The 16,142-nt window shown below is 66.0% G+C and overlaps 1 protein-coding gene across 1 annotated transcript; it reads left to right on the forward strand.

The window, feature by feature from the left end:
* The first annotated feature begins 1,261 nt into the window (after window positions 1–1,261).
* GDF11 (growth differentiation factor 11) lies at window positions 1,262–14,992 on the forward strand. Its single transcript, XM_054654301.2, has 3 exons — window positions 1,262–1,639; window positions 11,368–11,741; window positions 14,541–14,992. The coding sequence occupies exons 1-3, from the start codon at window positions 1,288–1,290 to the stop codon at window positions 14,919–14,921; spliced, it is 1,107 nt and encodes a 368-aa protein (XP_054510276.2). The 5' UTR covers window positions 1,262–1,287; the 3' UTR covers window positions 14,922–14,992.
* Window positions 14,993–16,142: the final 1,150 nt, after the last annotated feature.

The following is a 16,142-nucleotide window of genomic DNA, read 5'->3' on the forward strand; positions in this document are numbered from 1 at the left end:
CGTTCCTCCGCTGGCTCCTCCTGTGCCCCCGCCGAGCGTCCCCGCCTTGGGGGCGGGAGCCCCGTGAGCCCCGGGGGTCCCGGTGCGCCCCGGGCCGCGCTGGGATCTCCGTGTCCCCCATCATGGGGCGGTGCTCCCGCGGCGCTTCCCGGGGCCGGGATGCTCCACACCGGGCACCCTCGCACCCCCTCTCCGAGTCTGAGCCCCCCCCGGGGGTCTCCGAGCCCCCCAGTCCCAGCCGGGCACCCCCAGACCGGGCTCCGCCGCTCCCGGTCCCTCCTGGGACCTCCCGGTGCTCCCGCGGCGCTTCCCGGGGCCGGGATGCTCCACACCGGGCACTTTTGCACCCCCTCCCCAGAATTTCAGCCCCTCCGGGGGTCTCCGAGCCCCCCAAGCCCCGGTCGGGCACCCCCAGACCGGGCTCCGCCGCTCCCGGTCCCTCCTGGGACCTCCCGGTGCTCCCGCAGCGCTTCCCGGTGCCGGGATGCTCCACACCGGGCACTTTTACCCGGTCCCCATCCCCTGGAGCCCCCCGGGGGTTCCCCGAGCCCCCCAACCCCCGGTTGAGCACCCCCAGACCGGGCTCCACCTCTCCCGCTCCCTCCCGGGCGCTCCGGTGGCGGAGCCCGTGCCCGGTTCCAGCGGGGCCGGCCCGGGGGGGCTCGGGGGCTGCCGGGGCTCTCGGGGGGCAGCCCGGGGCTCTCGGGGGGGCCGCACTTGCCGGGCTCGCGTCCATCCCCGCCGCGCTCGCCGGGGCCGCCCCCCCCGAGCCCGAGCCGAGGGGCGGGCGGGGGGTGCCCGAGCGCACCGGGCGGCGGCGGGGCCGTTCCCGGGGCTCGGGGGGCCGGCGGCGGCTGGTGCCAAGCCCCTGCCAGAACCTCTTTTGTGCGCCCGCAGCCAATCAAGGCCGCTGACGACACACTTCTCTTGGGGTATAAAACCCCGGGGCCGCCGCTGCCGCCGCTTTTTTTCATCCCCCCCCCCCCCTTCGGCCCCCCCCGGGGCTTCCCCGCCCCCGCCGCCGTTACCGCCTTCCCCCCCCTTGCGCGCTGCGGTGGAAGCGGGGCGGGGGGGCGGCCCGGTGGGGAAGGGTTTGCTTCTTTTATTTTTATTTATTTTATTTTTTAATTAATTTTTTTTTTAATCCCCTCCCTCTTGTTTCTCTTTTTTTTTTTTTTTTGGTTTTTTTTTTTTCTCTTTTTGTTTTGTGGGGTTTGTTTGTTTTTTTTCCACCCCCTCAACCCCCCCCTGCAGCCCCCGATGTATTTTTTGCTGTCCCCCCCCGGCATGGCCCCTCTGTGGTGGCTGCTGGGCTCGCTGGTGGCCGCGGTGGCGGGGGGGGGGTCGGTGGAGCAGCCCCCCGCCTCCGAGCCCGCCTGCCCCGTGTGCCTGTGGCGGCGGCAGAGCAAAGAGCTGCGCCTGGAGAGCATCAAGTCGCAGATCCTGAGCAAGCTGCGGCTGAAGGAAGCGCCCAACATCACCCGGGAGGTGGTGAAGCAGCTGCTGCCCAAGGCCCCCCCGCTCCAGCAGCTCCTGGACCTCCACGACTTCCAGGGGGACTCGCTGCAGCACGACGAGTACCTGGAGGAGGACGAGTACCACGCCACCACCGAGACCGTCATCAGCATGGCCCAGGAAAGTCAGTGCCGCCCTTTGTTCCGCTGCAAACTTCGCCGCAGGACTCCCCCCCACCCCCCCTCCCCGCCACCGGCCCCCCAGCCCCGGCCCGGACCCCCCCGCTCCGCTCGGCTCCGCTCCCGCTCCCCCGCTGCCCTCCCCGCTACTCGGCACCGCTGTCCCCGCGGGGCGCCCCGTCCTCGCCGAGCCCCCCCCGCGCTCCCCGAGTCCCTCCCGGGGCTCCCCGAGTCCCTCCCGGGGCTCCCCGAGTCCTCTCGGGGGTCCCTGAGCCTCCCCCGGGGATCCCTGAGTCCCTCCCGGGGGTCCCTGAGTCCTCCCGGGGGTCCCTGAGCCTCCCCCGGGGGTCCCTGAGCCTCCCCCGGGGGTCCCTGAGTCCCTCCCGGGGGTCCCTGAGTCCCTCCCGGGGCTCCCCGAGCCCCCTCCGAGCCCTTCAGGTCCCCCCCGGTCCGTGCGGGTCCCGCGGGGCCGCTTCGTGTGCGCGGGGACGGGGACAAGGAGGGGACAAGGAGGGGACAAGGAGGGGACAGCGCCGGGAGCTGGGAGAGGGCACCGGGACTGGGAGACGGGCCCCGTGCTGGGGAGCGGAGCCGGCACTGGGGACTGGGACTGGGGACAGGCTGGTGACACCGGGGAGGTGGCACTGGGGACTGGGGACAGGCTGGTGACACCGGGGAGGTGGCACTGGGGACTGGGACTGGGGACAGGCTGGTGACACCGGGGAGGTGGCACTGGGGACTGGGACTGGGGACAGGCTGGTGACACTGGGGAGGTGGCACTGGGGACTGGGGACAGGCTGGTGACACCGGGGAGGTGGCACTGGGGACTGGGACTGGGGACAGGCTGGTGGCACCGGGGAGGTGGCACTGGGGACTGGGACTGGGGACAGGCTGGTGACACCCGGGGAGGTGGCACTGGGGACTGGGGCTGGGGACAGGCTGGTGGCACCGGGGAGGTGGCACTGGGGACTGGGGACAGGCTGGTGACACTGCAGAGGTGGCACTGGGGACTGGGGACAGGCTGGTGACACTGTGGAGGTGGCACTGGGGACTGGGAGCTGGGACTGAAACCTCAGGTCTGGGAGCTGGTCCTGAGCACTGGGAGTTGGTACCAGGGACAGGAGACTGGGAGGTGGCACTGGGGACTGGGACTGGGAACTGGGACTGGGGACTGGGGGGTGGCACTGGGAGTTGGGACTGGGGACCAGGAGCTGGGACTGGGAACTGGGACTGGGGACTGGGAACTGGGACTGGGGACTGGGACTGGGACTGGGACTGGGACTGGGGACAGAGGACTGGGGACTGGGACTGGGGACTGGGACTGGGGACTGGGGACTGGGGACTGGGAGCTGGTCCTGAGTGCTGGGAGTTGTTACTGGGAGTTGTTACTGGGAGCTGACACTGGCGACTGGGACTGGAGCTGGGAACTGGGACTGGGAACTGAGACTGGGAACTTGGACTGGGAGGACACTGGGGACTGGGACTGAGAGTGGGACAGGGGCTGGGAACTGGGACTGGGGACTGGGAGGACTTTGGAGAGTGGGGACTGGGACTGGGACTGAAATTGGGACTGGGAACTGAGACAGGGCACTGGGAACTGGGACTGGGGACTGGGAACTGGGACTGGGGACTGGGAACTGGGACTGGGGACTGGGAGGACATTGGAGAGTGGGGACTGGGACTGGGACTGAGACTGGGAACTGGGATTAGGATCAGGACTGGGATCTGAGACTGGGAACTGAAACAGGGCACTGGGGACTGGGCACTGAGACTGGGGACTGAGACTGGGATCTGGGACTGGGAACTGAGAAAGGGCACTGGGGACTGGGAGCTCAGACTGGGACTGGGGACTGGGAACTGGGACTGGAACTGGGACTGGGAACTGGGGACTGGGGACTGGGAACTGGGAACTGGGAGCTCAGACTGGAACTGGGACTGGGAGCAGGGACTGGGAGTTGGCAGCAGGGACCGGGAGCGGTCACTGGGAGCTGGCACTGGGGACCTGGGCAGTGTCACCGGGCACTGGGAGCAAACTGGGGACACGGGGCAGGTGGCACGGTGACCTGGGTGACAGCAGGGTGACAATAGGGCAGCAGGGTGACAGCAAGGCGACAAACAGGGTGGCAGCAGGGTGACAAACAGGGTGACAAACAGGGTGGCAGCAGGGTGATGGTGACATCAGGGTGACAAACAGGGTGACATCAGGGTCACACCGGGGTGACAGCAGGGTGACGGTGAGGCCACAGCAGGGTGACAGCAGGGTGAGGGTGACAGCAGGGTGACGGTGACAAACAGAGTGACGGTGACAGCAGGGTGGCAGCAGGGTGGCAGCAGGGTGATGGTGACAAACAGGGTGACGGTGACAGCAGGGTGGCAGCAGGGTGGCAGCAGGGTGGCAGCAGGGTGACAAACAAGGTGACGGTGACAAACAGGGTGACGGTGACAGCAGGGTGACGGTGACAGCAGGGTGACAGCAGGGTGGCAGCAGGGTGACAAACAGGGTGACGGTGACAAACAGGGTGACGGTGACAAACACGGTGACGGTGACAGCAGGGTGACAAACAGGGTGGCAGCAGGGTGACGGTGACAAACAGGGTGACGGTGACAGCAGGGTGGCAGCAGGGTGGCAGCAGGGTGGCAGCAGGGTGACAAACAAGGTGACGGTGACAAACAGGGTGACGGTGACAGCAGGGTGACAAACACGGTGACGGTGACAAACAGGGTGATGGTGACAAACAGGGTGACAAACACGGTGACGGTGACAAACAGGGTGACGGTGGCAGCAGGGCCCTGCTGGGGCCAGGCCAGCGCAGTCCCGGGAGGGGACGCGGGGACTGGGCCGCGCCGGGCTCGGCCCCGCCCCCTCCGTGCCTCAGTTTCCCCCGGGATTTCTCCACCTGCTCCCGGCGGGGGGGGCAGCGGAAGGGAGGGAGGTGTGAGGCGCTGCCGCCCCCTCCCCGAATTTCCTTCCCAGGCATTAAATGCACTCGGGCGGCTTTGAAATTTTATTACCCATAAAATTGACGACACGCTGGGGTTTTCCTCCCCGGGCCTCGGGGCCCCCCCCTCCCCGCCCCTTTGGCAGCTCGGGGGCCCCCCAAAATAAAGGACAGAGCCCCCTCCCCTCCCTCCGGGGGTCCCGCGGGCCCGGACGCGCCCCGAGAAGGGGAGGGAAATGAGGGGGGGGCTTCTCTCCGTTATTATTTTGATTTTTTTTCCTTTTTTTTTTTCCCCCCCCCCGTCTCCGCTCCTCGCCCCCCCCCCGGGTAATTGTGGGGTTTTTATGGTTCCTGAACAGAAGGAGGGGAAGGCGCTTTATGGGCCATAAAGCTCTCGGGTTCCCCCAGCCCCTCCCGGCGCCCCGAGGGTTAATTGGCTCCGAACCCCCCCCCCCCCCACCTCCCCGAGGGGCCACCCGTGACCCCCGCGACCCCCGGGGGTGGGGGGGGAGCTTAATGAGGCCCCTTTGGGGGGGGGGACCCGGGGGGAGCCGCTCAAGGTCAGCGAGACACAGGGACAGCGACACAAGGACACAGGGACGGACATGGGGACAGTGACACAAGGACACAGGGACAGCGACACAAGGACAGAGACACAGGGACAGAGGGGACACAGGGATGGACATGGGGACAGCGACACAAGGACAGAGGGACGGACATGGGGACACAGGGATGGACATGGGGACACAGGGACAGCGACACAAGGACAGAGGGACGGACACAGGGACAGCGACACAGGGACAGAGGGACGGACATGGGGACACAGGGACGGACACAGGGACAGCGACACAAGGACATGGGGACGGATGTGGGGACACAGGGACAGCGACACAAGGACAGAGGGACGGACACAGGGACAGCGACACAAGGACAGAGGGACGGACATGGGGACACAGGGACAGCGACACAAGGACAGAGGGGACACAGGGATGGACGTGGGGACAGCGACACAAGGACAGAGGGACGGACACAGGGACACAGGGACAGTGACACAAGGACAGAGGGACGGACACGGGGACACAGGGACGGACATGGGGACATGGGGACAGCGACACAAGGACAGAGGGACAGACATGGGGACACAGGGACAGCGACACAAGGACAGAGGAACGGACGTGGGGACAGTGACACAAGGACAGAGGGACGGACACGGGGACACAGGGATGGACATGGGGACAGCGACACAAGGACAGAGGGATGGACATGGGGACACAGGGACAGAGACACAAGGACAGAGGGACGGACATGGGGACAGCGACACAAGGACAGAGGGACGGACATGGGGACACAGAGACAGCGACACAAGGACAGAGGGACGGACATGGGGACAGTGACACAAGAACAGAGGGACGGACACAGGGACACAGGGACGGACACGGGGACACAGGGACGGACGTGGGGACAGAGACACAAGGACACAGGGATGGACGTGGGGACACGGGGACAGCAACACAAGGACAGAGGGATGGACATGGGGACACAGGGACAGCGACACAAGGACAGAGGGACAGACACGGGGACACAGGGACGGACATGGGGACAGCGACACAAGGACATGGGGACGGACATGGGGACACAGGGACGGACACGGGGACAGCGACACAAGGACAGAGGGACGGACACAGGGACACAGGGACAGCGACACAAGGACAGAGGAACGGATGTGGGGACAGTGACACAGGGACAGAGGGACTGACATGGGGACAGAGACACAAGGACAGAGGGGACACAGGGACAGACGTGGGGACAGCGACACAAGGACAGAGGGGACACAGGGATGGACGTGGGGACAGAGACACAGGGACAGAGGGATGGACATGGGGACACAGGGACAGACGTGGGGACACGGGGATGGATGTGGGGACAGCGACACAAGGACAGAGGGACGGACGTGGGGACACAGGGACGGACGTGGGGACAGAGACACAAGGACAGAGGGATGGACACAGGGACATGAGGACAGATGCAGGGACACAGGGACGGACGCAGGGACACAGGGACGGACGCGGGGACAGCAACACAAGGACACAGGGACAGACGCAGGGACATAGGGACGGATGCGGGGACACGGGGACAGACGCGGGGACAGCGACACAAGGACACAGGGATGGACATGGGGACACAGGGACGGACGTGGGGACACAGGGACAGACACAAGGACACAGGGACAGACACGGGGACACAGGGACAGACGTGGGGACACGGGGACAGACGCGGGGACACAGGGACAGACGCAGGGACAAGGGGATGGACGTGGGGACAGCGACACAAGGACATGGGGATGGACGTGGGGACGCAGGGACAGACGCAGGGACACAGGGACGGATGCGGGGACACAGGGACAGACGCAGGGACACAGGGACGGACACAGGGATGGACGCGGGGACACAGGGACAGACACGGGGACACGGGGACAGACACAGGGACACAGGGACAGACGCGGGGACACAGGGACGGACACAGGGATGGACGCGGGGACACAGGGACAGGCACAGGGACACAGGGACAGACACAGGGACACAGGGACAGATGTCGGGACACAGGGACAGACGTGGGGACACGGGGATGGACGTGGGGACAGCGACACAAGGACAGAAGGACATGGGGACAGACACAGGGACACAGGGACAGACGCGGGGACAGCGACACAAGGACACAGGGACAGACATGGGGACACAGGGACAGACACAGGGACACGGGGACAGACGCAGGGACACGGGGACAGACGCGGGGACAGCACCGAGCACCTCGTGCGGGGGTCGGGGGGCCCCGAACGCGGGAACAAAGAGCGGGGGGGGCTCCGGGGGCCGCCCCCGCCCCGCGCGGGCCCAGCTGTGCCCGGTGTCCCGGTAACCTTTATCCTTTATCCCCCGTTGCCACGGAGACCGAGGAGCATCCCGGCACCGCCCCCCGCCCCCGCCCGACCCCCCCGGGATGGGCAGCGGGACCCCCGGGACAGAGGGGTCACCAAAGAGGGGCCTTGGGGGCTCTGGAGCCCCCAAATCCCCAGCTGGAGACCCCAAAAATTCCCACCCGGAGACCCCAAAAATCCCCACCTGGAGACCCCAAAAATTCCCACCTGGAGCCTCCCCCAAATCCCCACCTGGAGACCCCAAAAATCCCCACATGGAACAACCCCCAAATCCCCACATGGAACCCCCAAAAATTCCCACCTGGAGACCCCAAAAATTCCCACCTGGAGACCCCAAATTCCCACCTGGAACCCCCCCAAATCCCCACTGTGAGACCCCAGAAATTCCCATCTGGAGACCCCAAATTCCCACCTGGAACAACCCCCAAATCCCCACCTGGAGACCCCAAAAATCCCCACCTGGAACCCCCCCAAATCCCCACCTGGAGCCCCCCCAAATCCCCACCTGGAGCCCCCAAATCCCCACCTGGAGACCCCAAAAATTCCCACCCGGAGCCCCCAAATCCCCACATAGAACCCCCCCAGATTCCCACCTGGAGCCCCCAAATCCCCGCCTGGAACCCCCAAATCCCCACCTGGAGCCCCCCCCCAAATTCCCACCTGGAGACCCCAAAAATTCCCACCCGGAGCCCCCAAATCCTCACCTGAACTCCCCAGATTCCCGCCTAGAACCCCCAAATCCTCACCTGGAACCCCCCAAATCCTCACCTGGAGCAACCCCCAAATCCCCACCTGGAACCCCCCAAATCCCCATCTGGAGCCCCCCAAATCCCCACCTGGAACCCCCAAATCCCCACCTGGAGACCCCAAAAATCCCCACCTGGAGGCCCCCAAAAATTCCCATCTGGAGACCCCCAAAAATCCCCATCTGGAGACCCCAAAAATCCCCACATGGAACCCCCCAAATCCTCACCTGGAACCCCCAAATCCCCACCTGGAACCCCCAAAATCCTCACCTGGAACCCCCAAATCCTCACTTGGAGCCCCCCCAAATCCTCACCTGGAACCCCCCAAATCCTCACCTGGAGCCCCCCCAAATCCCCACCTGAACCCCCCAAATCCCCGCCTAGAACCCCCAAATCCTCACCTGAACCCCCCAAATCCCCACCTGGAGCCCCCCAGGTCCCTCCCGCACCCACCGGCCCCGCACCCCCGGCTGTCAAACCCCCCCCCCCCGTCCCCCAGCCCCATTTTGGGGGTCCCCGTCGCCCCCCCCGCCCCATTTGCGACATTCCCGGTGTCGCGACCCCCGCGGGGCCGGCGCACAAATGGCCCCGGCTGCAGCTGGGCGCGATTAAACCTGACCGGGGCCGGGGGGGGCAAATTCCCACCTCAATTCGACCCAGATGTGGGGCCGGGCCTGGGGGGGGGACCCCCGGAGCCGGGGGATGCTCGGGGGGACCCCCGGAGTGGGGCTGGGGGTGCCCGGAGGGCAGTTTGGGGGTCCCAGAGAGGGGTTCAGGGGTCCTGGTGCAGGTCTGGGGGATCCCTCAGAGGCTCTCGGGTCCCAGGATGCGGCTCGGGGGTCTCGGGGGTCCCAGAGAGGGGTTTGGGGGGGTCCGGAGTGGTGCTGGGGGGTCCTAGAAGGGGTCTTGGGTCTCAGAGTGTGGCTCAAGGGTCTCAGAGTGCGGTTTGGGGGTCCCAGAGTGAGGTTTGGGGGTCCTAGAGAGGGGTTCAGGGGTCCCATCATGGGGCTCCGGGGTCCTGGTGCAGGTCTGGGGGATCCCCAGGAGGGTCTTGAGTGCAGCTCGGGGGTCCCAGAAAGGGGCTCAGGGATCCTGGAGAGGGTCTGGGGGATCCTGGAGTGGGTCTGGGGGATCCCTGAGTGGGTCTGGGGGATCCCCGAGTGGGTCTCAGGTCTCAGTGTGGGGCCAGGGGGATCCCAGAGTGCGGCTCTGGGGTCCTGGAGTGGCTCTGGGGGTTCCCTGAGAGGGTCTCGAGTCCCTGAGTGAGGATTGGGGGTCCCGGTGCGGGGCTGGGGGGATCCCAGGGAGGATCTTTGGTCCCAGAGAGGGGCTCGGGGGTCCCAGAGTGGCTCTGAGGGGTCTCTGGTCCCGGTGCAGGTCTGGGGAATGCCCAGGAGGGGCTTCAGGGACCCCCGGTCTGGGTCTGAGGGATCCCTGAGAGGCTCTGGGGTCCCGGTGTGGGGTTGGGGTGACCCCGCAGTGAGTCCCGCCTGTCCCAGAGCGCGCTTTGGGGGCTCCCAACCCCATCCCTGACCCCTCCTGACCCCACAGCGAGTCCCACCTGTCCCGGTGCACGGTTTGTGGGGTCCCACCAGGGGTCCCAAGGCCATCCCTGACCCCTCCTTGAGTCCCACCTGTCCCGGTACACGGTTTGGGGGTTCCCAATCCCATCCCTGACCCCTCCTCGAGTCCCACCTGTCCCGGTACACGGTTTGGGAGTTCCCAAGGCCATCCCTGACCCCTCCTGACCCCACAGCGAGTCCCGCCTGTCCCAATGTGTGGTTTGGGGGCTCCCAATCCCACCCCGACCCCTCCTCAAGTCCTGCCTGTCCTGGTGTGCAGTTTGGGGGCTCCCAACCCCATCCCTGACCCCTCCTGACCCCACAGCGAGTCCTCCCTGTCCCAGTGCACACTTTGGGGGCTCCCAATCCCATTCCTGACCCCTCCTCTCCTTCCTCAAGTCCCACCCGTCCCAGTGCACACTTTGGGAGTTCCCAAGCCCATCCCTGACCCCTCCTCAAGTCCCACCTGTCCCAGTGCACGGTTTGGGGGTTCCCAACCCCATCCCTGACCCCCTCCTCTTCCTCCTCGAGTCCTGCCTGTTCCAGCGCACACTTTGGGGGCTCCCAATCCCATTCCTGACCCCTCCTCTCCCTCCTCAAGTCCCACCTGTCCCAGTGCACGGTTTGGGAGTTCCCAATCCCATCCCTGACCCCTCCTCAAGTCCCGGCTCTCCTGGTGCACAGTTTGGGAGTTCCCAATCCCATTCCTGACCCCTCCTTGAGTCCCACCTGTCCCAGAGCGCGGTTTGGGGGCTCCCAAGCCCATCCCTGACCCCACAGTGAGTCCCGGCTCTCCTGGTGCACGGTTTGGGGGTTCCCAAGGCCATCCTGACCCCTCCTTGAGTCCCACCTGTCCCAGGCACGGTTTGGGAATTCCCAATCCCACCCCTGACCCTTCCTCTTCCTCCTCGAGTCCTGCCTGTCCTGATGCAGGGTTTGGGAATTCCCAATCCCATCCCTGACCCCTCCTCTCCCTCCTCAAGTCCTGCCTGTCCTGGTGCACGATTTGGGAGTTTCCAATCCCACCCCTGACCCCTCCTCAAGTCCCACCTGTCCTGGTGTGCAGTTTGGGAGTTTCCAATCCCATTCCTGACCCCCTCCTCTCCTTCCTCGAGTCCCACCTGTCCCGGTGCACACTTTGGGGGCTCCCAATCCCGTCCCTGACCCCTCCTCTCCCTCCTGACCCCACAGTGAGTCCCACCTGTCCCAATGTGTGGTTTGGGGGTTCCCAAGCCCATCCCTGACCCCCTCCTCTCCCTCCTCAAGTCCCACCTGTCCCAGTGCACGGTTTGGGAGTTCCCAATTCCATCCCTGACCCCTCCTCTCCCTCCTGACCCCACAGCGAGTCCCGCCTGTCCCAGTGCACGGTTTGGGGGCTCTCAAGCCCACCCTGACCCCTCCTGACCCCTCCTCGAGTCCTGCCCGTCCCAGTGCACACTTTGGGGGCTCCCAAGCCCATCCCTGACCCGTCCTCGAGTCCCACCTGTCCCAGTGCACACTTTGGGAGTTCCCAACCCCATCCCTGACCCCCTCCTCTCCCTCCTGACCCCGCAGCCGACCCGGTGGTGCAGATCGAGGGCAACCCGCACTGCTGCTTCTTCAACTTCAGCCCCAAGATCATGTTCACCAAGGTGGTGAAGGCGCAGCTCTGGGTGTACCTGCGGCCGGTGCAGCACACGTCCACCGTGTACCTGCAGATCCTGCGCCTCAAGCCCGTCACGGACGAGGGCAGCCGCCACATCCGCATCCGCTCGCTCAAGATCGAGCTCAACTCGCGCGCCGGCCACTGGCAGAGCATCGACTTCAAGCACGTCCTGCAGAACTGGTTCAAGCAGCCCCACAACAATTGGGGCATCGAGATCAACGCCTTCGACCCCAACGGCAACGACCTGGCGGTCACCTCGCTGGGACCCGGCGCCGAGGGGCTGGTGGGTGGCACTGTCCCCAAGTTTGGGTGTCCCCAAAGGGGCTGGTGGGTGGCACTGCCAGGGGGAAATGGGGAGTCCCCAAAGGGTGGCACTGTCCCCAGATTTGGGGTGTCCCCAAAGGGGCTGGTGGGTGGCACTGTCCCCAAATTGGGGTGTCCCCAAAGGGGCTGGTGGGTGGCACTGGCAGGGGGAACAGGGTGTCCCCAAAGGGTGGCACTGTCCCCAGATTTGGGGTGTCCCCAAAGGGGCTGGTGGGTGGCACTGTCCCCAAATTTGGGTGTCCCCAAAGGGGCTGGTGGGTGGCACTGGCAGGGGGAACAGGGTGTCCCCAAAGGGTGGCACTGTCCCCAGATTTGGGGTGTCCCCAAAGGGGCTGGTGGGTGGCATTGCCAGGGGGAACGGGGTGTCCCCAAAGGGGCTGGTGGGTGGCACTGTCCCCAAATTGGGGTGTCCCCAAAGGGGCTGGTGGGTGGCACTGTCCCCAAATTTGGGGTGTCCCCAAAGGGGCTGGTGGGTGGCACTGTCCCCAAATTGGGGTGTCCCCAGAGGGGCTGGTGGGTGGCACTGCCAGGGGGAACAGGGTGTCCCCAAAGGGGCTGGTGGGTGGCATTGCCAGGGGGGCACAGGGTGTCCCCAGAGGGGCACAGAGGGGCTGGTGGGTGGCATTGCCAGGGGGAACAGGGTGTCCCCAAAGGGGCACTGGATGGGTGGCACTGCCCCCAGATTTGGGTGTCCCCAAAGGGGCTGGTGGGTGGCACTGGCAGAGGACACGGGGTGTCCCCAGAGGGGCACTGTATGGGTGGCACTGTCCCCAGATTTGGGGTGTCCCCAAAGGGGCACTGTATGGGTGGCACTGCCAGGGGGCACAGAGTGTCCCCAAAGGGGCTGGTGGGTGGCACTGGCACTGCCAGGGGGGCACAGGGTGTCCCCAAAGGGGCACTGTATGGGTGGCACTGCCAGGAGGACACGGGGTGTCCCCAGAGGATTGGGGGCTGGCACTGCCCAGGGGGACACAGGGGGTTTGGGGTGTCCCCAGAGGGGTGGTGGCAGTTTGGGACCGATGATCACAGGCTGTGGGGACAGTGACAGTCCTGCGGGGCTGGGGACACCTCGACAGACTGATGGCAGCTCCATGGCGCTGGTGGCAGCTCTGTGGGGACACTGCCACCTCCACGGGGCTGCTGGCAGCTCTGTGGGGACACTGCCACCTCCACGGCGCTGCTGGCAGCTCTGTGGGGACACTGCCACCTCCACGGGGCTGGTGGCACCTCCAGGCAAAGCGCAGCCAGGCCGGGTGGAGCAGCGTGCGGCGGGGTTGCTGTGTCACCATTGTCCTCACCATTGTCCCCTGTGTCCCCTCACCACTGTCCTGTATCCCTCACCGCCGTCCCCTCATCGCTGTCCCCTGTGTCCCCTCATGTCTGTCCCCTCATCGCTGTCCCTGTCCCTCAATATTGTCCCCTCACCGCTGTCCCCTCACATCTGTGTCCTCACCCCTGTCCCTGTCCCCTCACTGCTGTCCCCTCCCTGTTGTCCCGTGCCCTCATCCCTGTCCTCTGTGTCCCTTCCTGGCTGTCCTTGTTCCCTCCTGGCTGTCCTCATCCCCTCACTGCTGTCCCCTGTGTCCCCTCACCCCTGTCCATGTCCCCTCCTGGCTGTCCCTGTCCCCTCCCTGCTGTCCCCATGTCCCCTCACTTGTGTCCCTTCACCCCTGTCCATGTCCTCTCACGTCTGTCCCCTCCTGGCTGTTCCCCCGTCCCCTCCTGGCCATCGCTGTCCCCTCACCCCTGTCTGTGTCCCCTCCTGGTTGTCCCTGTCCCCTCGCTCTGTCCCTGTCCCCTCCTCGCTCTGTCCATGTCCCCTCACCCCTGTCCATGTCCCCTCCTCGCTGTCCCCTCCTGGCTGTTCCCTCGTCCCCTCCTGGCCATCGCTGTCCCCTCACCACTGTCCCTGTCCCCTCCTCACTGTCCCCTCACCCCTGTCCCTGTCCCCTCCCGGCTGTCCCTGTCCCCTCACTCTGTCCCCTCCTCACTGTCCCCATGTCCCCTCACTTGTGTCCCCTCCTGGCTGTCCCTGTCCCCTCCTCGCTGTCCCCTCACCCCTGTCCCTGTCCCCTCCTCGCTGTCCCTGTCCCCTTCTGGCTCTGTCCATGTCCCCTCACCCTTGTCCATGTCCCCTCCTCACTCTCCCCTCCTGGCTGTCCATGTCCCCTCACCCCTGTCTGTGTCCCCTCCCCGCTGTCCCCTTGCCCTGTCCCTGTCCCCTCCCGGCTGTGTCCCTGTCCCCTCACCCCTGTCCCTGTCCCCTCCTCACTCTGTCCCTGTCCCCTCGCTCTGTCCCCGTCCCCTCCCGTCTGTGTCCCTGTCCCCTCCTCGCTCTGTCCCTGTCCCCTCGCCCCTGTCCCTGTCCCCTCCTGGCTGTCCCCTCGCTCTGTCCCTGTCCCCTCCTCGCTGTCCCTGTCCCCTCGCTCTGTCCCTGTCCCCTCCTCGCTCTGTCCCTGTCCCCTCCTCGCTCTGTCCCTGTCCCCTCACCCCTGTCCATGTCCCCTCCTCGCTGTCCCCTCACTCCTGTCCCTGTCCCCTCCTCGCTGTCCCTTTGCTCTGTCCCTGTCCCCTCCTCACTCTGTCCCTGTCCCCTCACCCCTGTCCCTGTCCCCTCCTCACTCTGTCCCTGTCCCCTCACCCCTGTCCCTGTCCCCTCCTCACTCTGTCCCTGTCCCCTCGCCCTGTCCCGTCCCCTCCCCGCTGTCCCCTCACCCCTGTCCCCGCTGTCCCCTCCCGTCTGTGTCCCTGTCCCCAGCACCCCTTCATGGAGCTGCGCGTCCTGGAGAACAACAAGCGCTCCCGGCGGAACCTGGGGCTGGACTGCGACGAGCACTCCACGGAGTCGCGCTGCTGCCGCTACCCGCTCACCGTGGACTTCGAGGCCTTCGGCTGGGACTGGATCATCGCCCCCAAGCGCTACAAGGCCAACTACTGCTCGGGCCAGTGCGAGTACATGTTCATGCAGAAGTACCCGCACACGCACCTGGTGCAGCAGGCGAACCCGCGCGGCTCGGCCGGGCCCTGCTGCACGCCCACCAAGATGTCCCCCATCAACATGCTCTACTTCAACGACAAGCAGCAGATCATCTACGGCAAGATCCCCGGCATGGTGGTGGATCGCTGCGGCTGCTCCTAGAGCCGCCCTGCCTCCCTCCTGCCCCGCCTGCCTCTCCCCCGTCCCAGCGAGCCCCCGCTGCCCCCCGCGGGCTCCTCAGCATTTTTTCCGCTCTTTTTTCTTTTTTTTTTTTTTCTTTTTTTTTTTTTCTTTTTTTTTTTTTGCTTTTTTTTTGTGGTTTTTTGTTGTTTTTTGTTGTTGGTTCGGGGCGGGGCGGGAAGCGCAAAGTGACAAAGGCCAAGCGTTGAAATCGGTTTGGATGGTGGAGGAGAGAGAGAAGGAGAAGGAGGAGGAGGAGGAGGAGGAGGAGGAGGAGGAGGAGGAGGAGGAGGAGGAGGAGGAGAATCGCACGGAGCAGCGACCCCGCGATCCCACGCGCATTGTGCAATAAAAGCGACCGGACGGAGAAGGGAAACGGGGGCGGGGGGGACCCCCAGGCCGCGGTGGCGACACGGGGACACCGCGGGGACACGGCCCCAGCGGGGAGAGCGGCAGCACGACGAGGAGGACGAGGAGGAGGAGGAGGAGGAAGAGCGAGCGCACCCCGCGTCTCCCCGTGCTCCTGGAGCAGCGCTGGGGACACCGCTGGTGACACCGCCGGTGACACCGAAGGGGGCTGACCCCGGACCTCGCTGCGGCCCCGCGGGACCCCCGGCACCGGGAGGAATCCGCCTCCCTTCTTTAATTTATTTATTTATTAATCGCCCTCCCGGCCGGCGCTCGCCCCGCTCCTTCCCCTCGCAGCCGGGCCCGGCTCCGGAGGCGCCGCTCCAGCCCCGGAGAGCCCCGGGGAGCCCCGGGCAAGGGCGGCCGGAGGGGCCGGAGCCTCGGGCCGGGCTTTGCCTCCAGCCCTGGCACCGGCCCCGGGGCCGCGCGGCTCCGCCGGGGGGTGAGGGCGGCCCGGGGGTCACCCGGAGGCGACACCAGAATTGTTGGGAGGCTCCGGCTGGGGCCGAAATTCCGCTTACGCCGCACATTCGCCTCGCGCTGCCCTCGGAGGGTTTTGCTTTTTTTTTTAGGGTTTTTTTTGTTATTTTTTTGGTTTTTTTGGTGGTTTTTTTTTTGTTTTTCTTTTCCTGTTGTTTGTGTTTGTTTCACGTGAGAACGAACCCCCCCCCTTCCCCAAGCGTCTCCGCCGCGGCTCCCGCGCTTCCCTCCGGGCCCCGAGCGCTGCGGCCGCGGCCGGAGGAGGCTCCGGGAATGCGGAGAAGCCCCCGCAGCCCCCGCGGCCCCCCCAGCACT

Source organism: Agelaius phoeniceus, chromosome 35 (genome assembly GCF_051311805.1).
Source record: "Agelaius phoeniceus isolate bAgePho1 chromosome 35, bAgePho1.hap1, whole genome shotgun sequence".
In the NCBI taxonomy this organism is placed as follows: domain Eukaryota; kingdom Metazoa; phylum Chordata; class Aves; order Passeriformes; family Icteridae; genus Agelaius; species Agelaius phoeniceus.

Bases quoted from the DNA above. Each gene is read 5' to 3' on its own strand.
- GDF11 (XM_054654301.2), top strand. From the start codon at position 1,288: ATGGCCCCTCTGTGGTGGCTGCTGGGCTCGCTGGTGGCCGCGGTGGCG. The intron at 1,640-11,367 runs GTCAGTGCCGCC...CTGACCCCGCAG, and splicing joins CATCAGCATGGCCCAGGAAA to CCGACCCGGTGGTGCAGATC. The intron at 11,742-14,540 runs GTGGGTGGCACT...CCCTGTCCCCAG, and splicing joins GACCCGGCGCCGAGGGGCTG to CACCCCTTCATGGAGCTGCG.